The 24,467-nt window shown below is 42.0% G+C and overlaps 1 protein-coding gene across 4 annotated transcripts in view; it reads right to left on the reverse strand.

The window, feature by feature from the left end:
- The window catches only part of prkar1b (protein kinase, cAMP-dependent, regulatory, type I, beta), an 86,503-nt gene that overhangs the window by 58,753 nt on the left and 3,283 nt on the right, over positions 1-24,467 (reverse strand). For 2 of the 4 annotated variants that reach the window (XR_005641817.1, XM_039824082.1), the window contains exons 3-4: positions 13,244-13,414; positions 9,008-9,099 (exon numbers count right to left, since the gene is read on the reverse strand). Coding sequence is in view for 3 of the 4 variants with exons in the window: in XM_039824082.1 (XP_039680016.1) it covers positions 9,008-9,099; positions 13,244-13,414 (263 nt within the window). In the remaining variant the exon portion in view is untranslated. Of the gene's footprint in view, positions 1-9,007; positions 9,100-13,243; positions 13,415-15,705; positions 15,944-17,741; positions 17,853-24,467 lie in introns of those variants that run through there. The other 2 variants (XM_039824084.1, XM_039824083.1) reach the window with 2 other exon arrangements.

The raw sequence follows: 24,467 nt of genomic DNA on the forward strand, positions 1-24,467 counted from the left end.
TCGACATTTGACCCAACTGCTGGTCAGATCTAAAACTGAGGCCAATTTCTCTCCTCTTTTCCAGACAGACACGCATATGCACTAAGCATGCACACATTCGCACACCAATTCTTTTAACCACTCATCTGCATCAGTCAGACAGCTTGCACATAGGGAAACACACCCACACCAAGACACACACACACACACACACACACACACACACACACACACACACACACACACACACACACACACACACACACAGTGATGGTATAAGCAGCTGAAAAGGCAGGGATGAATCATAGCAAGCTGGAAAACTGTCCTACAGAGACTCTGGGGTACATTTTGAAGGGAATAAAACTTTCTTAACGGACTCCAGACACTAACACTACTACATGACTCACTACTTTCTAAAGAGTTGGATGGAGAATTGGATGGAATGAATGATGTAGAAAAATGACAGGGGGCGGAAGAGGCAGCAGGGGACAGGTTGGAACACAGCAGAGGGTATGAGAGAGGACTAAAGTTTCCAGCTATCTGTAGAGTTGTGTGTGTAACTGTGTGTATGTGCATACACATGTGCACTTGTTACAGTAATGTGCATGTATGAGTGTGTTTATCTGCACTAGCTTGCAAGCATGCAGCCCGTACATGCATGTATAGATATGAACATCCTACTAATAATATGGTTGTGTGCGTGCCGTGTGGTTTGCATGGGCGTAAAGGTGAAGTTGTCTAAGCTAAGGGAAAGATGTAGTGCACTGGGGGAGGTGAGACTGCTGGCCTGTTAGTCGTCTGCGCGCTGGATGGTGGTGGGGATGGTCGAGGTTCAGTCAGGCCTGCAGCTCTCCTGTGGAGAGTGACCTCATCGCCTGGCCCCTGGCATTGTGGCAGCAGCACAAAGCCATGCAGGGGACGGAGAGAGAAGACTACACATGACTGTGGGGGAGGGACTGGATGTGAGTGTGGATGTAGATGTGAATGAGCTTGCAGAAAGACAGGAAGAGAAAAAGTGAGAGAAAGCAGTGAATTCTGAAAAGGGGAAAAAGGGGACCACCACGCTCTCAGGAAGAACATGGATGAGAACACACGGAGAGTCAGTGATCGAAGCAGTGAGACAGGAAACACAAACATGCACGCAAACAAATAGACTAAACAACTGACAAAAGAAACCTGCTAATTTGTTCGTGCTGTTATTGCATAGCCCGCCGTAAAATACAATCAAACACCCTTACTTGCCTTACACCTGAACACACAGAGAAACAGGGCCTCTCAATGATGGGAAAGGACCCACAAATAGCCACTGCAGGATACTTCCTCAATAGTAACTCCAAAATCACGAGAAAAAAACAAATTGTGGGAGAAGAAAGACAAACAGCCATCAATTTAGTGCCACTACATCCTGTTTCCCCTGCACTATATGCTGCCAGGAAGGACCGTCTGCAGACAAGTGTCCAAGCATGTAGGCACAGAATAATTTTTTACTTGTTTGTGTGTATATATTTGTTTCCAGTACAATGACTAGTGTGTCAGACTAGCAGAAGCAATGACTCAAGAGATTAATATTATCTGTGTGTGGCAAAAACACCCCCTAGGGGCTGCTATATGGTAACAGCACACGTTTGAGTGCCACTGTATGCCTGTGGAAGTTGATGGAGATGTAAGTAGTGTGTGACAGTAACTGTGTATTTTGTAATTTGTCGTTTACCAAAACATATTTCTGCTTTTCTTTTCATTTTATAAACACGTGTCTGTGTTTCAAAAATGAACCCATTTACCGGAGCACTGAGTTCAAGTTCCACATTAATATGGGGAGCCTGATTCAAATGAGTGAGCTATCCGATATGATCATGAAAGCTGTGCTCATCTGATATGGCTACACAGCACACTATCTCACATTGCATCCTCTTTGTTGATTTTGTCCCTTCACACAGGCCTTAAATAAACTTCTGCTGGAACACGACACGAGGCAGATCTCTCTCGGGCAGTCTTTCACTTCGCCATTGTTTGTTTGTTCAAGTTTTCTGTCTCTCACTGATTTATTTATTATTGTTTTTACACCTCTTCAAGCACACAAACACACACACACACACAAAAACACACAGACAAAGAGTGCCAGTACACTAAAGATGTTCCCTGTCCATCGGCAGGGGCTATTGGGGAAGGTGCAGAGGTCAGGGTTGGGGGGGTCAGAGGTCAACTAATCGGTCACTTCATCAACTCATTACTCTGCTTGTTAATTAGAGGATTAAACCAGGCAGGATGAGGTAAGCACCACCTCTTCACAACCTTTTCCCACATTGTATCCTTTGCCATAACATTTTAATTGCAAAATCTTGATTGTGATTCTTATGGAATGGTATAAAGTTCCTTTGATTCGAGTATTTTTTGAGCTTCTGGTTCTCTTATCACATATCAAAGATAAAGTGCTGTATTGGCTTGATTTTACAATTGGGTCCTGACATGAAATGATTTAACAACTCCTGTTACCAGATGGCAATGCTATTTTAGAATATTGCAAACTCTGCCAAGGCAGCTCAAGGAATGGGATAAACAGGGTTTCCTCATGCCTGCCAGGCTATTTATGTGGTTATACAGAGAGCAGGGCTTCTTGTGTCTGTGCTGTCCCCAGGAGAGTGTTTTGTAGTATAAGGGCATTAGACTAATGCATGTGGACAGGAGAAGACAACTTGATGAGCAAACATGTGTGTCTATTTGTGTGTTTTGTTTGTGTCAAGGGAGAAAATAAATGCACCTCTGACAGATTTCCCAGAGGCCTCTTCCTCTGTAATTGATCTCTCTCTCTAATTGTGACCTCAAAGAACTGCTCCTGTGTCCTACCCTTCCTGCCTTCTCTCCATCATTGCACTCATACATTAACAACGTTGGGAGATCATCAAGGTCATTTATCCAAGTGTGGAGAAAAAATAACAAAAGCAGGCCAACATTAGCACATACAGTACACAGTCTACTGCTTTCAGAAGTCTCATTTCATATCACTTCAGTGGGAAGTAAGATAAGAAACAATATTACAGTTGGAACGGAAATAATGTGTGTTTAAACAGGCGATAGTACTATTGACAATATTAAAAGACTGATTCTCGATGGGCATTTACCGGGGAAGTGGCGGAGAGATAGGCTGGCAAATCTCATCTGAGGGTGCACCTGGACAAACAGGTGGTGTAAGTAAGTAAGTAAGTAAAATTTATTTATAAAGCGCTTTTCACAGATAAAATCACAAAGTGCTGTACAAAAGAATAGGTAACACAAACAATATAAAATGTATATACATATGTAAAATTAAAGTGACACTAGTGAAAACCCATCAACCAAAAGCTTTCCTAAATAAACATGTTTTCAGATCCTTTTTAAAAGAGACAACAGAGTCTGGGCGGACGATGGACAGGGGCAAGGTTCCACAGTCTGGGAGCAACAGACTCAAAAGACAGGTCCCCCGAAGTCTTATAACGAGTCTTTGGGACTAAAAGCAGATTCTGGCCAGCGGACCGAAGGGTCCGGCCAGAGGAATACGGCTTCAAAAGGTCCAGAATGTACTGTGGGGCCTGACCGTTTAAGGCTCTGAAAGTCAGTACTAAAATCTTAAAATCAATTCTGAATTTTACAGGGAGCCAATGGAGAGCCGACAAGACTGGAGTGATATGAGACCTGCATGCACACGTACACATTACATATACTGTACAAACACAAGCTTGTAAACTTGACATACATATACAAAATTGTGCAAAACAGTGTGACCTGATTCTTTCTGTTATCAACCCCGGCACTTATCAAAACCTTTAATCTAAAAACTGTCTTCTAAGTGCTGTTAGTTAGCTGAAACCAAAACAGAATTATCAGAAATCCCGATGGTAAAATGAGATAATAGTTTCAGTCGATATGATAACAACTACAGTATGGTTACAGTATTGAGACAGGTGGTTGCAGGCTGATTTGGATGTGAGAAAAGCAAGCTTAGCACAATGTGAAATCAAACACCTGTTCCCAGCTTATCTTGTGTGTCTGTTTGTGTGGGCATATCATAATGAGGTCATTATGGCAGCTAATGGGAAGCAAATAGAGGGGTCCACCCAGTGGCCCACTGGGAGCCACACCATGGCAGAGATTCAGACGTCGGTTTAGAGACCAGCCAAAGAGATAAACAGAGGGAGTTGCTCTCCCCTGATGGAACAGCATATGTTCATTTCCTCACAGTTTGTATTCCTAACAAACCATGACCTTTTTGTTCAGCTAAACCAAATATTCCGAAATTTACACTGTTGCAATGCATGAACGCTTTACTGTACATACTATATGACTATTTGACCCAACAGGGTCAAAATTAAATGATTTATTAAAAATGTAATAACAATAACTTATAACAAAAACTTATTTCACCAGTAAATTCCTGTTAAAAACAACCGGTGGATGGGAAAAGGGTATTTTACAATAACTTTGAATGCAGCACGAGGCTGGCGAGGCGAGTTTCAAGTGAACACAACATCTGTGTTGTTTTTCAGCAGCAGCAGACTGTTGTTGGAATCCTCTCCAGTGCAATTCAGACACACTTTTACACCGTTTAGCTGTCAGCATTTTAACCGTGTTTACTCCAGCTGCTAGCTAACGGTAGGCTAACGTTACCTGCTGTTGAGTGTAGTGTTTACTAGCGTCCCGTGCGGCGATGTTTCAGTTGCCTCTGGCTCTGACGTCCGTTTTCGGAGCATCAGAGAGAAGCGCAGGCATTTAAGTGGCACCTAAATAAGGCACCGAAATCTGCGTTGCTATTCAGTCTGGTAGATAACGGTCGTTAAGGCACGGATTCCCCGGGCCCTCGGACCCCCAAATAAAAACTCTTCGTATCTACACGATTCATGTGGATGACATTTTCTGTATGACATTTCCATTCAAAATGGCGATTTTCGCCGAAAAGCGACTAGTTTGCAGGTATGTATCTGTGTGTCTTGAAGGATAAAACTGAAAAATATTATTTTACAGTAAATACTGTGTGTACAAGAAAAGCAGGTGCTTTGATCTCTGTATTCCTTAAACCTCTTCAGCTCGCCAAGTGTTCGAAAAAAACACAATAACAAAAACAGTGTGTAGTTGAAATCTCGAAGGCAGAAATGTGTTCAGGTTTCACTTCCAGGCAGCTGAGGATAGATGGACTACACACACACAAACACACACACGGCTGGTGGAGCTCAGAAACTTTGAGGCCATAAAGTTTGACATATGGAATGGTGTGTTAATCAAAGACTCTCCGCTCCCAGCTGGAGCAGCATCACTGGGAACACAGTCTGACATGCATACTTGAGAATGTCCCTGTGTGTGTGCGTGTGTGTGTGTGCTGTGTGTGTGTGTGTGTGTGCGTGTGTGTGTTGTTTGTTTCTCATGATAATGTAATCCCTGTCATCCTTTGTAGTGATGGTGGTATTTGTGTGCCTGGTTATACACGTGTATGTAGAGTGTGGCTGCTTCACACTTGTACCAGTACAAAGGTTATGTACAATTGTTCTCCTAAACCTCTCCATAATTTAACCCTTTCAATCTCCATCCCAACTACTGCTTATATAGTTTATAGGAATGATTTGCTTGATTACCTCAGAGAAAGCTGACTGTTGAGAGGGATGAAAGAGAGCAAAGAGTAGGGGTACAAATAGCAGAAAGAGAGGTTTCTTTTGCTTTTTGTGTCTCTTGCTTCCTTTTTTATTTGCAGCTTTCCTTCTCTGTCCCTCACATTTACCTGAGCTCAGGTGGAACAGCACTTAAGTAGAAAAAAGAGGTAATCTGAGTGTTAAGTTTGTAGGGAAACCACAAGCCTTCACCACTGAATGCCCTCTATATTCTCTGTTTTCATTCTCTCTCTCTCTAGAAATCACGAAAACACACATACTGTAAACCCTGACATCTTTACATTGCTGACAATGGAAGCTGAGGAAGTAAACATTTACAAAACAGGATATGATCAAAGCGCAGAACACTAGCTGGCTCTGTCTTAGTTTAAAGAATATCCTGCTTGTCCTAAGATGCCCTCCTGGATCATTTCTCTCCAGCCTGTAATTTTACACTCAGTCATCTCAGCCCCAACAAAAGACTGATAGGGCAGCTTCACTGCTGAAAGATTTTCTCTGGAAAGACATGTATGCAAGTATGCTGTATATTTACATGCAAAAAAGTGGTTGATCTGTCTAATTTACGCAGATCTATTTTGACAGGGGATGACATGGGATAGCTCTATTCTCTCCAGAGCTGTCTCTAAAGCAATAAACTAAACTAACAAGGAAATTATTGGAACTCAATTTTCAGCTGTGTGCATTATGGACAAGAAAAATTGTACATCTGACTCCATTGTGGTCCAAGTGTTCAAGACAGGAACAAATCATGATCCATATAGAAAACCACAGATTTTGATTGGTATCCATTAGAGTGTGAGATTGGATTGTGTTGTAAAATTAAACTGCACACAGATGTGCCAAACCACAGCACAACATACGACTGCTGCAGAAGCAAAAACTACTTAAACAAGAAAAAGAGAACTTGAAAATAGAAAGAAGAAGAGACAGCCGTGTCAACTAGTGTGTGTTATTAATCTCAGTAAAACAAAATGTATTGCTTACAGAATCAGTGCAGTCATCCTGGATTCCTAGAAAGGCAAATAATTAACTTAAGACAGAGGATAAGACAACAAGGAAAAAGAGAGAGCTACAAAGAAAAAAGTGATAAAAGGAATAAGAGAGCAGAGTAACAAAGAGGGCTTCATTGTCTAATTACTGAAGGGGATGATAGCATAATACTGTATAGTACTAATAGGGTAACAAATCGTGTGGTGTTCAGTTTACATAACTGCTGAGTGACTAATCACACAAGATGGTGCCTTAAAACACAGACAGCTATTGGCCCATGTACTTGTTTCTCTTTCTGTGGCACACACAGTCCTAAAAAAGTATAGCCATTTTGTGAATGTTTCAAACCACTTATCGAACTTTGTAAAAAATATATTTTCCAATGCCAACCAGCAGTCAAGGAAAATAGTCAGACGTTTATGCATGTAACCATCTGTCATCCAGTGATTTATGCATTCCCCTGATGTCAAGCACAGGCCCATACCAGGAGCAATAGTCAACTGTCACTACCTTCTCAGCCAATGAGACCACATGTGCAAGAACATCTGACAACCCAAACGGCCAGCTTTTTGCAGAACGAGGGAGGAGTGAGAAACAGAAAGGGAGGGAGAGACAGAGAGAGAGGACTGTGCAGTCAGACTCCATCTGCTAATGTACGTCAGTCCTGGACAGTTCTGGCACATCTAAAGAAGCCAATGTACTTCACACCAGGACTTCATCAATGCCACAACAGAAGGCATCAACATGCAAAAATGATTACTCTGTAGCTGGGATTGGCTCCATTTTCTGTTTTGTTGCCTGTAGTAACAGGAATCTACTATAGTAGATTACCGATATTCTACATCATTTAGGATGAGCTGAAGTCAGATATGCACCTTCTCAGGCAAAGTTTGTGCCGAACTTTACCAATGAGAGCATGTAGCGTACTCTATAGCAACTAAGCCGTGTGCAAAGGCCTGCTGGTTGCTGTATGCAGTTTTTCATTAATGCTGGAGTACCACATTGGCCGTACATCAATACACTTCTGTTGGTAGGGGCTTCAGGCGCGACAACCACAACATTACCGCAATGTGACCAAGCCACCAGCCAGCCGTCCAGCATCATCAGCTGGGAGTGAAGAGTGAGGAAGAACAGAAGAGAGTGAGTGAGACTGTAAAAGCGACAGAGAGAGAGAGACGAAGGCATAGCCAACTAACTGCCATGTCACTGTTCAATCTAGCAAATCAGACAAGGTTTTCACTAGCTAAGAGCCTTCAGGGCTGCTATGACACAACAAGGAATTCCTGTATGCACAGCATTAATGGATGATGCTAGCTGTGTGTAGCGAGACGGCAAACATGACAGCCAGTCGAATAAATTCTACATCATGCATGGTTTCATGGGCCGGCGACGACGCCATTACATAGCTTGGCATGCCAAGAGGCCTTGAGTACATTAAGACCTGATGGTTTATGGTTCACTGCCACATATTTTTGTGGTGTAACTCTAATCTGCCACATCAGCCACCCAAGTACATGGTTTTTCAGACTGTCCGGATCTATCACATGTTGCACTCTGCTCGAGGCTGCTTCAGAAGCACTGACGTGCAATCAGAGGCCTGCGTGCCTGTGCCAAGGAAGCACGGTAAATTGTCAGCTGACGAAAGACTGGAAAGAGTGTGTTTTGGGTTTGGCCCGTGGAGGCTTTAGCCAACAGGAAAGCTCCGGTGTTTTCCTCTCCATGGGGCATAATGGATTCTCCCCGCCAATGAAACACTATTCCGGCTGGCGGACAGGACCGCCAGCCACCTGAGAGCCTTTCCCACAACACCCCCTCCCATGTCAGAGCCAGAGCCAGCCATCACTGGAGATCTGGGACAGATGGAAGGATGGAGCAAGGACGGTTGAAGAGAGGAGGAATGTGAAAGAACAATGAATAGGAGCAGATGGTATGAAAAAGGGAGGGATAGAGGGAAATTGGCATCCCTCTCTCCCTCTGAGGCGACTATGAAGAATTGTTGATTTCTGAGCAATGTATCTGAGCACCACCACCCATATCTGAATCCACAACACGATACTGACATACAGACAGGTTACTATAACAACCAACAACAAAACGCAAAGCAACACACACAGACACATGCAGTTGCCCCCTTACCCACCCTTCGCTGCATACCCCTCCTCTTCTGCTACATCTGTCCTTGTTCACCCCTCCATGTCCTCGCAGACTTGAGATGCTCCCAAAGCAGGCAACACTGGCACACAGTGGCCATGAGGGCAATAAACTCTGGAACAATGGCCTGTTCATGATTTTATCAGCTTACACACATTCACTCATATTCCACACACACATTCGGTTTGCTGGCATCACACTGGATGTTGTGCAAACCTATTAAAGAAGTCAGTGGGGCGACAAACGTTTGGTACCTTCTCTCATTATCGTCCAGGTGAGCAAACAGCACATTCTTGGAGATGGCCTTGGCCAAGGCGGTCATGGTCTTGTAGTCCTTTGGGATAACCTGTGTGTACAAAGCAGTAAAATCAACTACAGCAAAGTAGACTACAACACTATGCAGGTGGACACATGAAACAAACCAGCACAAACACATACTGTAAAAGGCCTGACTTCAAAAGCAGACTAAAATGAGTAATTAGAGAGCAGCATATTGGCAAACTCTGAAAGGAATATCCCACACGTGTGTCTGTGTATTTTTGGGAAAGCCCATCTGTTCAGGGATTACACTCAAAATGTCACACAGCCCTTAGAAATTCACGAGAGGCCTGAACTCATTCATAAAACATGCATTTTCATGTCCCAGGTTCTGTGGTGTGTGTGTGTGTGTGTGTGTGTGTGTGTGTGTGTGTGTGTGTGTGTGTGTGTGTGTGTGTGTGTGTGTGTGTGTGTTTTGTGTGTGTGTGTGTGTGTGTGTGTGTGTGTGTGTGTGTGTGTGTGTGTGTGTGTGTTGTGTTGTGTGTGTGAATGGCAAAGTCTGCAGCCACAACAAAGCCACAGAAGTCTGTATTTATAAAGAGGCATCCTAGAAAAGAACTTAAGATCCTTTTACTGTAGGGTGAGAAAGGCAAAAGTAAGAGAAAGAGAGAAAGAGAAAGAGTGAGAAGACTAAACTAAAGCCTTGTTACTGCAAAATAACTTAAAGAGGGAGAGGACTGTGTACTGTCCATGTGTGCATGTGTTTTGTCTCTGGTGGTGAGGGAGAGAGAGGAGGGGGTAGGCTGTAATTACGTTAAAGCAACAGATGTCTCCACATGAAGACGACCATGCAGCACTGTGCACAACATGCACAGAAATACACCACAACCACATCACATATGAAATAAAAAGCACCAAAACTTTATCTATCGGCCGTACTCTGGCTTGGCTAGTGGACAGAAAAGAGAACGAGGCTGGGCTGGTCTGGCCTGGAGGTAGAGAAGGACACAGAAACCCAGCGGTAGAAGTAATTCTCATATTCTGATTTTACGTCAACCACTTTATCATCCTACACAAGATCCAGCCCCAGTACTGTCAGTTAAATGTCAGGGCACTCCGCTTGTTACCAGCTTTTGAATCACTGTCCTTTTTACAGTAAATTGCCAGGGTGATGTTTAGGTATTCTGATCTAGCCACTTGGGGGGGGGGGGAAGTTGGGGTAAAGATGGATTTCTAATGATTTCATAGCTACGCCTACAAGCAGCCGATCAGATTTGGTTGCTATATTACATGTGTACTCAATAGTACAAAATAAAGTTGGCTAGTGACAAGCTAAGTATTTGCCTCCATCTGCAAAATGCATTACACACAGCCTGATGTTAGCTCTGATACAAAGTTCTTAATTTAATTGCAAAAGAATCCAAAGTTAGAAGAAATATTGGACATGATTCCCATTTTGTTCCCACCTTGTCAAGAGGAGAGTCACACACTAGTTCCCAACAAGCTGATGCCAGCCCTGCAATTCATTCTGTTAATGTGCTCTCTGGACAGGCCTCACAATTTGTTAAGACCCATGGCATTTACAGCATTGCTCTTTTAATCAAATGAGCAAGGTTAGCTAATTGATTGTGTTCTGTTTAACAACTGCAAAGATTTCACAGTGGAGTCATAATGGAATTGATGATGTAGGAAGATGTTGGCACAGAGTGCATGTGTGTGTGTGTGTGTGTGTGTGTGTGTGTGTGTGTGTGTGTGTGTGTGTGTGTGTGTGTGTGTGTGTGTGTGTGTGTGTGTGTGTGTGTGTGTGTGTGGTGTTGTGCGTGCGTGCGCGGTGTGTATGTGTGTGTGTGTGTGTGTGTGTGTGTGAGAGAGGGCGGGGGGCATGCATGTTACCTCATTTTACATCAATGGCCAGATTAAATGGTCTCTCATACTGAAGCAATAATGTGAGTGAGCACATGAATTAACTTATTTTTCACATACGGCTGACGTGGCAGTGTGAGTTGTTGCTTGTGTGTGTGTGTGTGTGTGTGTGTGTGTGTGTGTGTGTGTGTGTGTGTGTGTGTGTGTGTGTGTGTGTGTGTGTGTGTGTGTGTGCGTTTGTACGTGTATGTCAGTCCGTGAGATAGTGAGGGACAGTGAAGAAAATGAGGCTGGAGATGGGGGCAGGCGCGTTGCCATGACACATAACTGCAGCGTCTGGTAGAGACCTCAGAGCCATAAACACAGATGCATGTGGGTGTGTGCACACACCTGACACATACACGCACGCATGCACGCACACACACACACACACACATTGCATGCTCCAGTGACCATGTGATTACAGTGTGGTGACGGGGGCTCATGCAGTTTTGTCATTACCCAGCAATTAAAGGTGTGTCAAGTTAATTACAAATGAACAAGCATGGCAATGATAAAATGATTAGGGTGTGTATGTATGTACAGTATATGAGTGTGTGTGTGTGTGTGTGTGTGTGTGTGTGTGTGTGTGTGTGTGTGTGTGTGTGTGTGCGTGCGTGCGTGTGTGTGTGTGTGCATGTGTGTGTAAGTAAAGGTGAATTATAGTTTCTGGCAAAAGAAAACCTTTTCTAATAGCTCTATTAAAATGTGAAATGGACACATGACAGGTTGCAAGATGACAGATAACTAACCGTCGCCTTGCTGTCAAGAATGAGAAAACAGTCACTTTACTTTAGCTTGTATTGCCCTTTATCTCTCGACCATATTGTCCGTCATATTCTTTTACAAACTAGAGATGCAAGGTAAATCCAAGCATAAATAAAACAAAAAAACATCTTAATTTATTCTCAGATCTTGAGTCAAGCAGTGTATTTATATGCACAGCTTTCTGCAATAACCTGATTTCTTAAACAACATGTATATGAGGAACCCAGTTTTTATAATCATTGTAGGGGATTACAAAAATCCAATTTTTCAGCTAGAGATCTGCTAGAGATCTGCTGGAGAAAGCTGATTTGTTGGCCATGTATACTGTATATGTAACCAGGTTTCTAATCAACTTTTTGCATGTACGCATGTGCATGACAAAGAATTAAGATAGAGAAAGCAACGCAGGGCAGCAAGATATCTGACTACATGTAGCAATGCATCCTCATATTCAAAGTCATTTAATTCAAAAACTGAAACAAAGTAGTCTCCAGAAATCAGTTTCTACTGATTATTTCCTGCATAACCTGATTTTTCAGAGTAACCAGGTTTCTTTGGCATGTAAATGTTCTAAAGGTGCCCTAAAATGTGGGGGTTAATCAGAAATCATCTTTTTGTGGTTTAGCTCAGTTAGAGCAAAGCAAATACGACTGGCATGAATAAAAACAGCCCATCTTTAAATTCCATGATGAAAATGTCAACGATCTGCAAAAACCTGAGTGGAGCCTATCACAGTCAATCTATAATCACAGAGTGGAATCTCAGCATCTGTGCTATACATCACTTCATCAGCTGACTAACAAACTGTGTACTTTGCTGCAAATAAATTCTGAAGTGTCCAAGTCTGTTCATTAACTGCTGTCATAGCTTATCTCCCTTCCCACTTTCACGATGTTTCAATGAATGTGTTTACTAGAGATGCACCGATAACAACTTTCTAGGCCGATTCCGATTTCCGATTTTCATTGAGTTAGGCCAGCCGATACCGATTTTAGCCGATTCCGATTTCATTTTTTCTAACTACTTTACAGCACACACAATTTACACAATTTACAATTTACATTTATTTTCTATCTTTTCTTTAATTGAAAATTTTGCACAGAACATAGACATTTTTTTTTTACAGATAATGGATCACTATAAAATAGAAATATATAAATTACTTCTGGTGTGGGAAATTCACACACATCTAAAGTGCAATGTTAGACCCATTTCCTTCTTTTCACATCCAATATCCAACAAAAAAAAATTTGATTTTGGTTGCTTGATGTTTTTGATTCTATTAAACTGTATTTTAAATGTCTCATACTGCGGAGGGCTTTGGATAAGCACCCTGTCACTTATGAACATATTAATCTAGTTTTTTATTGTATTGTTTGTTACTATGATGTATTGATTGTGCAAAACAAACAGCTGTGAGTGAATCTGTGTTATTGTATATGCACGCATTGACTGCATGTAACAAACAGTTTGTATAAACAAGCATTTGGTATGTACTCGCTGTGTGTGCTGTTGTGTCTGTGCATGGACGTTTGCATATGCATCCATCTTCCGAAGCTGACCTTGCGTACGTAGCTGACAGCGTCCTCTTCGGTGTAGACCTCGGCGCTGACCCCTCCCCTACGGCGCCGTGCCTTGACAACAGGGTTGGGCGGTGGGGGAGAAACCTCATCATCGTGTGAGTCCGATTGGCTGTTAGATTTCTGTCGTGCCATGATCTGCTTGCATTCTTCCTGTAAAACAAGAGGAGAAACAGATTTGTTAGCGGGACACACTGGCACACATTGGGGGAGAGAGAAAAAAGTATAACAAAATATAAATAAGCAGATGGCCTAAGAAAACTGTGCCCAATTAAAAAAAAAAAAATAGATGCAGCTTTAGGCAAAAGAAGACAAGATCATCTGAGAGCATCTGTTATTATTTTGCTTACACTAACGATCACATGAAGATGGGCTGATGAACCTCTCTGAGCACCCTTTCTAACCACAAGCATCATGTGGATTCCTAACCAGTTCAGACAACATAACAGGTTTGTATAAACACAAACTCAAAGAAAGTACAATGGGCGTGTCCTAGTCCTGAGTGCACGCTGTCTGGACATCTGGCTGCTGTGGCATGAAGTGAAAGGCATCAAATATTAATATCTGCAGGCTTGAAGATGCAGAGAGAAGAAGGCTCAGCCAGGTACTCTCCTCCTCTCCGGAATAAAGACATCAAAGAGGAGACAGGGTGCCTCCGGCTGCCTATTGTTTCAACTACTGAACACTCTGCGGGTGATGAATTATTGATAGCACACTTGATTAAGACATTTGCATAAGTACACAACAAAACCACTGTAGGCTTGTTAATGTGTGACACTGCTGTGGACAAGGGCAATGGGACACCAGTTCGTGCAAAGGTAGCCAATATCCACTGCTCTGTGTATTTCTACACTAGTGTGCACGAGCAAGCTGGGTTTATAACAATGCTGGGTACATTTTAGTCTTGTTTTTTTCTATTTCATTTTTTAAATCCACTACATTCGCTTTAGTTTGCAGTAGAAATGTTCATGATTACCTCATTATTGATGACTTCAACAATCCATATATTCAAAAATATATTCACCAATTTTTGTTAAGGAGTTCAGGACAGTCTTTCCTAACCGAGGAGACAATAATACTAATATTCAAATGGCTTTATGTCCTCCAGAAAAGCCTCTTATTATGGTAAGTGCTTAGTTGAACGACCATAGAATGTTTGATGTTGATGTGATCACCAGAAAATTCATCACCTGCTTTTGTATCATTAATCGCTTAAGTCATTTTTCATTCTCAAAATTTTGGAGTGCGTTGTATTATTTAGAGTACCACCATTTTCTTTGAAACATAGTGAGGCAACTGTTTTCTCAGTGAACCGGGAGAGGGGAGAAAGAAAAAAAAATAACACCCAGAGCACCTGGGAGCAGAGTGATTACTGAGTGCATGAGCAGGCAGCAGAAATTGCTGCTGCTGCTTCACTCTGCCTATATACTTGACAGGAAGGGAAAGACAGAGACAGAGAGGAAGAGAGAGACAACCTGTGACAGAGCGATCGCAAAGATGACAGAGAGACAGAGAACCCGAGTGAGAGGTGGAGAGAAGAGGTGGCGGCGAGGAGGCTGTCATATTACCTGAAAACTGAGACAAAACGAAACCGTCAAATCCAGACCTCACGACTCTGCAAATTCTTTCTCATCTATCTCTTTTGATCATTCCAGCAGCATAATGTAATGGGGACGGTAACAGTAATACAACAATGCTATAATGATACAGAACAGCAGCCAGTTAGACACTTCAGCTTGCACTTTCACTCATTCTGTGAGTTGGTATCCTTTCATCTAATGATCTTTATGTCACAGACTATCTCTCTTAATTCCACTCCATTCTCTGTTTGACTTTGTGTCTCTCCTGCTCCTACGGTTTGCTCACTGTCTGTGTAAAATGCAGATTCCCCCCACACACACACACACACACACACACACACACACACACACACACACACACACAAACTTCTTGCTTACGCAGAGTCACTGCCTGAGGGAACACAGCCAGCAGGAGGAGAAGAGAGGAGGTAGAGCCAGAGAGCAGCATCAAAACAGGCACACACACAATCTCACCAACACATGCACAGGCAGACTGCAGGGTGAGAGGAGAGCTCACATGCTCCAGCTTAATCAAGTTGGAAAGTTCTGCAATCAGGTAACACACCACACCCTCTAAACACAGCAAAGGCAAAGCCAAAACAAACATAACGCTTCCCTTCCTTTCAAGCACTGCAAATACATACATGTCGCTCAAGAAAAAAACTACAAGTCAGAATCACTATTAACACACACACACACTCACTAAAGCGCGGTATTACCAAGCATCTTTACCTTGCAACAAAACTTCACACGCTTCAACAACAAACACAGTGTTGTATACTACTTGCTCCTGCCTGTATGAGACCATACAGGTTAGCTCCAGGAGGCTAACTACAGGCTAAATTTGTTAGCAGAGGTATTTACCATGGCATGGAGGGCCCCTGGCCAGGTGTGCTGTACGTCCCTCAGCCTGTCAGAGGCACCAGGCATCAAGTCAAAGTGTGAGTGTGTCAAAGTGTGCATGGGAATCAACACACTTTGATCCCCATCTCATACACACCTGACACACATGCCACACCGCAGTAGCAGCATCTTGCCATACTAGTACAGCGACCGCTGTGTGTATGTGTTGTGTTGTGGTGTGGCGTGCGTGCGTGCGTGTCTGTGTGTGCGAGCACGCTCAGCTTTGAGGGTGTGTGTGTGTCCGCGAGTAATCAGAGAATCCAAGTTTGTGTGTGAGAGAGAGTGAGAGAGCACGAGTGGCAAAATGTCTGCAATCCCCACGACACCACAGCTGAAGAACAAGACTACTGATGAAAACACTGATCACAGCAAAAAGCCCGTCTTTTCATTGCTCCTGCGCAACTCTCTGTCTCTGCTTTCCAGCCCTCACTCTCCCTCTCTCTCGCGCGCGCACACAGTCACAATCAGGTGGCGCACTAAGCGGGCTCCTCTTGCTTCCCCCCTGTCACTATGACAACTGGGCACTGTGAGCATCTGAATAGTTGGCGGTAAATTGGAGCAGGAAGCAACGGTGGCTCACACCTTCATTCACACACGCACAGAACGCACCAGTTCTGATGCCTGTTGACAGATCTCTGTCTCTCACACATCTACAGTGATTCAGTTCACAGAAGGGAAAATGTCACCATTCCCCCGCACCCCCAATCCCCCCACCCCCCTCAACGCGGACTTCTGTTATAATCAAATGGAGTCTTGTGCGTGGCTCTATGACTCCAAACATTCCCATAGGGATACATCAATACATCATCGTCCCATACATTCCCAGTGTGTGCCAGACACTGTTCTGTACCAAGCAGTGTCTTCCTCACTCCTTACTGATTTCCAGCGCCACCCACACGCTTTCCTCTTAGGTCAGAGGGTCAGGCATCAAGTGAGGACTTTGTGTCTGGCTCCAACAAGTCCTCATTCTGTTCTGGCCCCAATTCTCAAACACAGAAAACACATGCGGCATGACTTTCGATGTCTCATACGTGTAAATGCAGCCACAGAGGAGGCTTCATTAGTCCAAGGTGATCTGAGAACGGCTGCAATGTGTCTTTAGCAGCAGCAGAGGCAAACTTTTTCTTGCTTTAGCTCTTCTGTAACAACACCCAGGCTTGGCATTTTGAGGCAGTGCCATTTATCATTTCCAGGGCTATGCACAGTACCTAAGCAACACACATCTGCAGTTGGTTTTTGCCACCATTTTACCTTGTTGCAATCGTATCTCAATCTGAGGTAATGTAATTTAGTTTTTCTATTTCAAACATTTAATATCTTTCCAAAAGCACAGTGCACATATTTTAATACCCTGCCATTTATTTCATTTATTTACCAAATATACTGTATTTTCCATTCTATTATCGGTGATATAAGCCTATGTCAGACTCTCTCCTCCACCCTCCCTCCTTCTCTCCTCTGCTCTCTATGCGTCATCATTGACGGCTGGGTGCCAGAGAGAGAAGAAGAGGACAGGAGAGGAGGGAGAGGAGACAGAGGACACAGACGTAAGCAGGACACAGAAGCTCTGTAAAAAGTGGACTTTCCATTAGAAACACAGTAACTGTGGGTCAGTGATATACCAAAGAATGGAGACACAGACAAAAGATGACACATGCAATCCCCACACTCTCTCAAAAAGTCACTGTTATTAAACCCTTATCAATTCAAATTTTAACTCACTGATGGATGATGAGTCATATTAAAATGGCTACTCCTGTTTTGTTCATTCCCTGAACCAATTTGCACCAATACGATATGAACAAAAGTTTATAACTCTCATCCTAATAGCTATGACTAACCAATATTAATCAGCCCAACCACCCATCAGCGCAAGCACTGAACCCATCAGAGAGGCTCAGTAGGCTCACAGCACAAATACATCAAAATATCTGTTCTTCCATGAAGTTAATTTCTGATATTAGTTAGAAAAAAAGGAAGCATTCATAAGCGGTTACCTTAGGTTGCCCTAATCTGGTGACAGAGACAATTTCTCTCTCCACTGTCAGAGCTGAAAGCATGCGAGTGAACCAAAAACAATGTACCACACAAACACACACACACACACACAGAGACACACACACACACACACACACACACACACACACAGAGACACACACACACACACACACAGGTAATGAAGCATGGAGAGCTGATCCACCAGCAGAGCTAACAGTCTACTCATCACTCTGTTCCACACCATTACAGCACCACAATGGACAGAAAGTTTGCTGCTGTATTAGGACTGTGTGTGTGTGTGTGTGTGTGTGTGTGTGTGTGTGTGTGTGTGTGTGTGTGTGTGTTGTGTGTGTGTGTGTGTGTGTGTGTGTGTGCAGAGCTGACCTCCTGGCTATGAAATGATGTTCACTCTCTATGGCTGCAACACACACACACTCCTATCCTAATGGTAACTCTCCATTTATGACATTCTTTTTTCATTTTTTTTTTACTCAACCCTCAAATCTAACTGCTAAAAACTATTAACAAAACTTACACTCCAACCAAGTCTTAATTCTAAAATAAACTTCTGGGGACCAGCCTTTCCATCCCAAGTAATCGTGAGTAAACTGTTGTTACACTATGACAGCCAAGACTCACAGCATGAGCAAGAGTACAGTTTTCTCATGCTTGCAGGATTTTAGTGGGAGTTCTTTCGTTATTGAGGGGTCGCTGTTGTTCACTGCTTTGAGTACGTTCAACCAATCTATAAGATACGTTTCACAAAAGGGAATTATTTAGAGCTGAAACTCTGTTGATGCATCATCAATGCATAGTAAATGGACAGAAAATTAATCTGCAACACTTTTGCTAATCAATGAACCTTTTAAGTAAATCTTTACAAAAACTAGCTTCTCAAATGTGAATATTTGCTAGTTTCCTTAGTCTGAAATAATAAACACAATACCTTTGGATTTTTGTCTGTTGGTTTGACAAAACAACCCATTTGAATATGTCAGCTTAGGCTTTGGGGAATTGTAATGGACATTTTTCACTTTTTTCTGACATTTTAAAGAAAATACTGATAACCGATTTATCAAGAAAATAATCTTTGATTAATCAATAATGGAAATTATTGTTAATTGCAGCCCTAAAATTTGTATGCAATCTGCTAGTAATACCAAATGATTCTACCTGCTTTCCCAATGCTATGCCTGGGTGTAACATTAGTGAACTGCTCAGGCAAACATCCTTTACACACAGTGTAGTTTCTGTAGGTGTCTCTAAAGATCTTTAACCAGTGCATGAATTGGACCAAAGAAAGGTGCCAGTACCCTAACTCAGCAGTTGCATGACATGGTCATTGCATGTGTCTTGGAAATATTTATATTCACAAGTATATCTTGTAGGGATGGCTCAGAATAGTCGACTATTCGATGACTCAATCTAAGGAGCCTAATTTGACTGCCAATCTCGAATCGTCACTTCTCTGTCCCAGGGCTTTACACCTTAAACATTTTCTCTTTCTCTCACACCAACCACAGGTTAGTTAGGGAGGAAGGAGGCATGCAACGGGCAGATGAGAGAGGACAAAGAAGGACCACCAGGGAAACAGGGGCTGGGGGTCCGATTTACCTGTAGGGGCCCCAGGGTTGGCTTGGGAGGAGGTTTAGGCCCGGGTCACTGCTTGCCCCCTAGGCTGATTTGACAGAATACCCTACTCCCAGCATGGTGGTGATGAGTGAACACAGAGGCTGAAGAAACCAATTATACTGTGCTACAAACTTGTGTATGGTACATACCGTTTGTGACGATAAACTGAATATTCTAGACCTGTGTTGCTAATATGCTGTTTGCATACACAACCTGGCACACACATATGTAGCTTGGTCTAAATAGTTAAAGAGCAAAACAAGAGGAAGACTGAAACAACATAAAAGAAACATAGAATATAGGGGAGATAATCCAAAGCTACACCTAATTCTAATGCTCTCAGCAGACTCAACAAACAACCAAACCCTCCTGACAAATTGTCAATCAGAGGCCTTTGAAGGAACTGGCGGATTTGTTATGATAGGTTCTGGTGACAGCTGAATGGCTGGCAGCACAGAAAGGCTTCTCATCTTACAGGGGACGGCGAGACAGTGGCTGATTGACTGATCGACTGACAGACAGTGGGTGAGGAACTCTCTCATAATGCAATGTGATAGGATCTTTCAAACAGAGCTGATGCAGTACGGTAAAAAATAATTTTACTCAACATGGTTTATGATGCTGAGGGACGCTAGGCACCAATATACTGTATAATCAATGCAACACTGGCCTACATACAGTAGAGATGTAGAGACACAAAGAAAGAGGTCTAACTTTCTTGATGCTGTTATGTTATATTTTAAAACCAAAAACAGGGGACAAAATTAAGGTTAAAGGGGTGTAGAAATACTTTAATTTAAATACCACTTTTCCTAAGGTAGTTACAAAGTGCTTAGGCAGTCATGTCATGTAATAAAACCAAAGTAATAAAGTAAATAAGTACAATAAATACAATATTGGAGCTGAAAACATAAGAATAAAAACAATTAATTAAAGTAATAAATTATTTTTATTCTTATTTTTTCAAACAGAAAATTAATTTTAAAACTATTTTCATAATTGATTAATCATTTAAGTACATTTATTGTGTGATGAAAAACTAAATACAGTATATTGCATGTCAATGAGAGTAGAGCTTTTAGTTTGTAGCTAATTCATTTCAAGCCTTGCACAATACAATCTCTTTTAAATGTATTCTAAAGGCAATGAATGAATGCTGAAATGGGAGTGTGTTTTATTTAATTCCAATTTTGGATGGAGAAAAGGAGGTCAACAAAGAAAATACATGAAAAGAGCAAGAAGAAACAAAATATATAAAAGACGGGATACTAGTGGGTGAGACAAAACTTAAATGGATATGGCTGCTGATGAAAGAGAGGGGAATGAAAAAATAAGAGGCCAAGAGGATTAAGGGAGAAATTGTAAAAAGCCAGCAGTGAAGCATGAGACACAAACTTATGACAGCCCTGTGAGCGTAAGGAACACAGTGGGCATTGTGCCAACCTTAGCACAACATAACATGACTACAAACAGATACACTATACAGAAAAAGGCAGAAACTGTTTAGCAACTGCTCCTCTGCAAGGGCCTTGTAAAAAACAAGACAGAAAGGGATTTTACTAAACCTGTTCGCTTTATTAATGGGGAACAGCACCCCAAAAGATGACAAAGCTACATTTTCAATGGGTCCTAAGTTTTGATTTGAGATTATAGAAAAGTGCTGAGGCATGTAGTCACACAATTTGGTGCTTAGACTCATATCCAAGCACCACAGACACGCAGATGGAGTTGAGGAGTGCGCTGAACATTTAGTTGCCAGTGCAGGTGGTATTTTCATGATCAAAGTGTTGATGGAGAAAGAGAGAGATGCATTTAACGTCATCAGATGTGTTCTCACGGAAAGTAATAGAAAGAGGAGAAAGTCTTCTGTGGAAAAAAAGTGCCACAAAAGGAACCAGGAATCTTTGCAAGTTGGTTCTTATAAATGGCGGTGGTCATGGGATGCCAGAAAACACTGTTAAGCTTAATGAAGACGAGATGAGCCTAATTCTTTTTCTTTTTTTAAGATAATTTTTTGGGGCATTTTCGGCCTTTATTTTTAAAGGACAGCTGAAGACATGAAAGGGGAGAACGACATGCAGCAAAGGGACACAGGCCAGAGTCGAACCCGGACCCGCTGCATCGTGGAGCGCCTGTGCTACCAACTGAGCAATACGGGCACACACAATGAACCTATTTCAATAAAACATCTTCGGTGGAAGCTGCTCACTTGATATACTGAGTGACATATCCAGACTCACACATTCAGTCCTGGCACATTCAGTCTAATAATCACTGTTTCAATATCTCTGCTGTTCATAGGAGAGCACAACACGCTTCTGTATTAATAAGAAACAAACTTACTGCCTAATTACAGGTATTCTACTGTAAATGTAGTGTAACGCTACTACTAATACTAGTGAGAAACACACTAACAAATAGAAAACGTCAGTTAAGAGATGTCAGATTACTTTCAAAACTCTGCTAAGGTGTGCCATAAAATTTATTTTTACACTATAGTGTGCCAAAAATTAAGGTTCACTACTCACTGAGATGCAAATTCCACACTGAGCTGAGCTGATAGAGGTGGGGGAGATGAGAACACCCATCTGAATCTACTGTTGTAAGGATCAAAGGCATCATTACCATGCATTAATAGGCAGGATGAAAAGGAGTGAGACGCCTGTTATTTTCCCATTCATAATGTCAGCTGAGTACCAAAGACATGTTATTATGTCAAAACAAAAGTTAAAACTAGTCAGACTAATGATTGTATGCTCTCAAGTTTGTGTGTGTGTGTTAAAAGAGAGACACCAAATAGAAACCAAGATAGAAAAAACTCAGGAAGAAAGAAAGAAAGAAAGTTAGAAAAGGAAGAATGTATGTGGAGGAAGACAGGAAAAAACATAACATCAAAGAACAAAACTGTGAGAGCGGACGATGGAGAAACCGAGACAGAGAAAAAAGATTTTCAAGATAAGCTCGAGAATGCCGTATGAAATGGATCCTACGCAGATATGAGGTTAGGTTAGGTCTGGCAAAGGGGGAGAAAGAATACTAATTGTAATTGGCACACAAAAAAAAAACTTGAACACATTAGAGGAGAGATGGACTTAACTTTGTAAATAAAGGGGCTCATTCAACACACGCTCATTCTACTGTTGCCTAGGTTACCGCCTCTAGTGGGCGTCGAGTGCTGACGAAAATGGCTGAGAGTGAAGAAAGAGAAACAAAGACAAACATAGAGGGTGACGTGCAGGAGAAAATGTGATGACAAAGTGCATTTTCTGTTGAGAACAAGAGCTTCAGAGACAATACCTGACACCTTGATTCAACAAAATTCTTAAAGTTCCATATGTTTTGCATTTAAAAATGGTCTTGAACTACTGGAACACTGATAAAGGTTAATAACAATACAAGACAGAAAATGAAATCCAGAATGAATGGACATAAATGGACCAAATATTGTCCTCAAAGTTACCCTGCGCAGGGGGAAAGGAGCACTATAAGCCTCTTAAATAACTGGGACACCACAAAAACAAACATGGCCTTTTCCAATTCCACAAATGACTGATCTAACAACACAAGCCCAGATTTAGAAGGCTTGCCTCTGTGTTGTGCAACTGTGGACCCCAGAGGGCTAAAAGGCTGAAGTTTTTTTTTTTATTCTAACAACTTGTATACACCAGGTGATTTCATTTCAAGCGCTTCTCCTTAAGCCATACTTTAGACCCTTGCTACCCTAATATATGCTTTTTAAGCATCAATGATAACATATGATCATAGTGTCATTATGTGCATGTGCAAACACATTCTAAGTTTAAGATGACAGCCTCACGGTGTGAATCAAGTGTCTTTTTTTGGAAGTCAAAGATTGTTGGGGAAACCTAAACTAATTAAAAACACTGCAACAGTGTCAGATGTGTCTTCCATTTGAGTCCTCTTGATACTGGGGCACTTTTTTTTTTTAAGCAAAAGTCCAAATCTCATTTCCTCTGGGAAATCAAAATAATATTTCCTGTCATGTAAACAGAAATATTATGCGGAGCTGTTAGTTTTGCAATCATGTAAGCAGTCAGACGATTGCTTTTTAAATGACAGTATTTGATGTTTGCGGCATCAGTCACACGCAAAGGGGGAGATTGAGGAGTGAAAACAAAAATTAGAATAAAAAAAAACAACTCTGAGGACACTATAATCAGAGCCTACAGGGTGATTCCAAGGTGGGGATGGGGCTAGGTAAATGCTATATGTAAGCAACAGCAGTAGAGATAGTGTGATGAAAAGTGTAGCTGCGGTCGCACAGGCAGCAAGATTGAGCAGAGATGACATACATGACATTACGTTGACATACATTACGTTGTTGCACAGGTTGTGAGAGATATGTACTGCAGTGAGTGGAGCATGTCACATGCAATAATGTTTCCCACCTAACAATGCATTATCTTTCACCAGCCACTTGTACACAATGCAATGTCGCGTCTGGACACCAAAGCCCAGTTTCAGGAAAATAAAGGCCCATGTGTTCTATAGCCTATTTATCTATGCTAGCTATTTAGATAATGTAAGAAATATAAAATGATCTTCCTCTCTCTTATATTTCCTTCTCAAAGAACTTGTAAATGACTAACTACTTTTCATACAACCTGCTCTGCATATGTTAAACATAAACGGGTTTTGATCACAACAGAAAAGCTTTGATGGTGGCCGGGTTGGCTCAGTGGTAGAGCAGGCGCACATATACTGAGAGGTTTATTCCTCGACGCAGAGGTCCAGGGTTCGAATTCGACCTGTGACAAATTTCCTGCATGTCTTCCCATTTGTTGTTGAGCTAGAAAACACAGTGTGCAAGCGTGCAGTCATATTACAGCATGAATCACTTGTAACTTGCTACTGTATGCTTCTGTTGAGCTCCATCACATCTATTAGTATTCATGCTGCTTCTCCGACTATGCAGCATTACAGTCCCCACTAACAGCAGAAGAAGCTCCACTATCAATGCTGTCTCCTTGGCCAAAGAGCTCTGCGAGGATCACTGCTCCAGATTCTTACAGCAGACAGATGCAAACACATAAACAAGTCTGTAGGACATATTAAAGAGAACAGTCTAGCCT

Source organism: Perca fluviatilis, chromosome 15, assembly GCF_010015445.1.
Source record: "Perca fluviatilis chromosome 15, GENO_Pfluv_1.0, whole genome shotgun sequence".
NCBI classification, from domain to species: domain Eukaryota; kingdom Metazoa; phylum Chordata; class Actinopteri; order Perciformes; family Percidae; genus Perca; species Perca fluviatilis.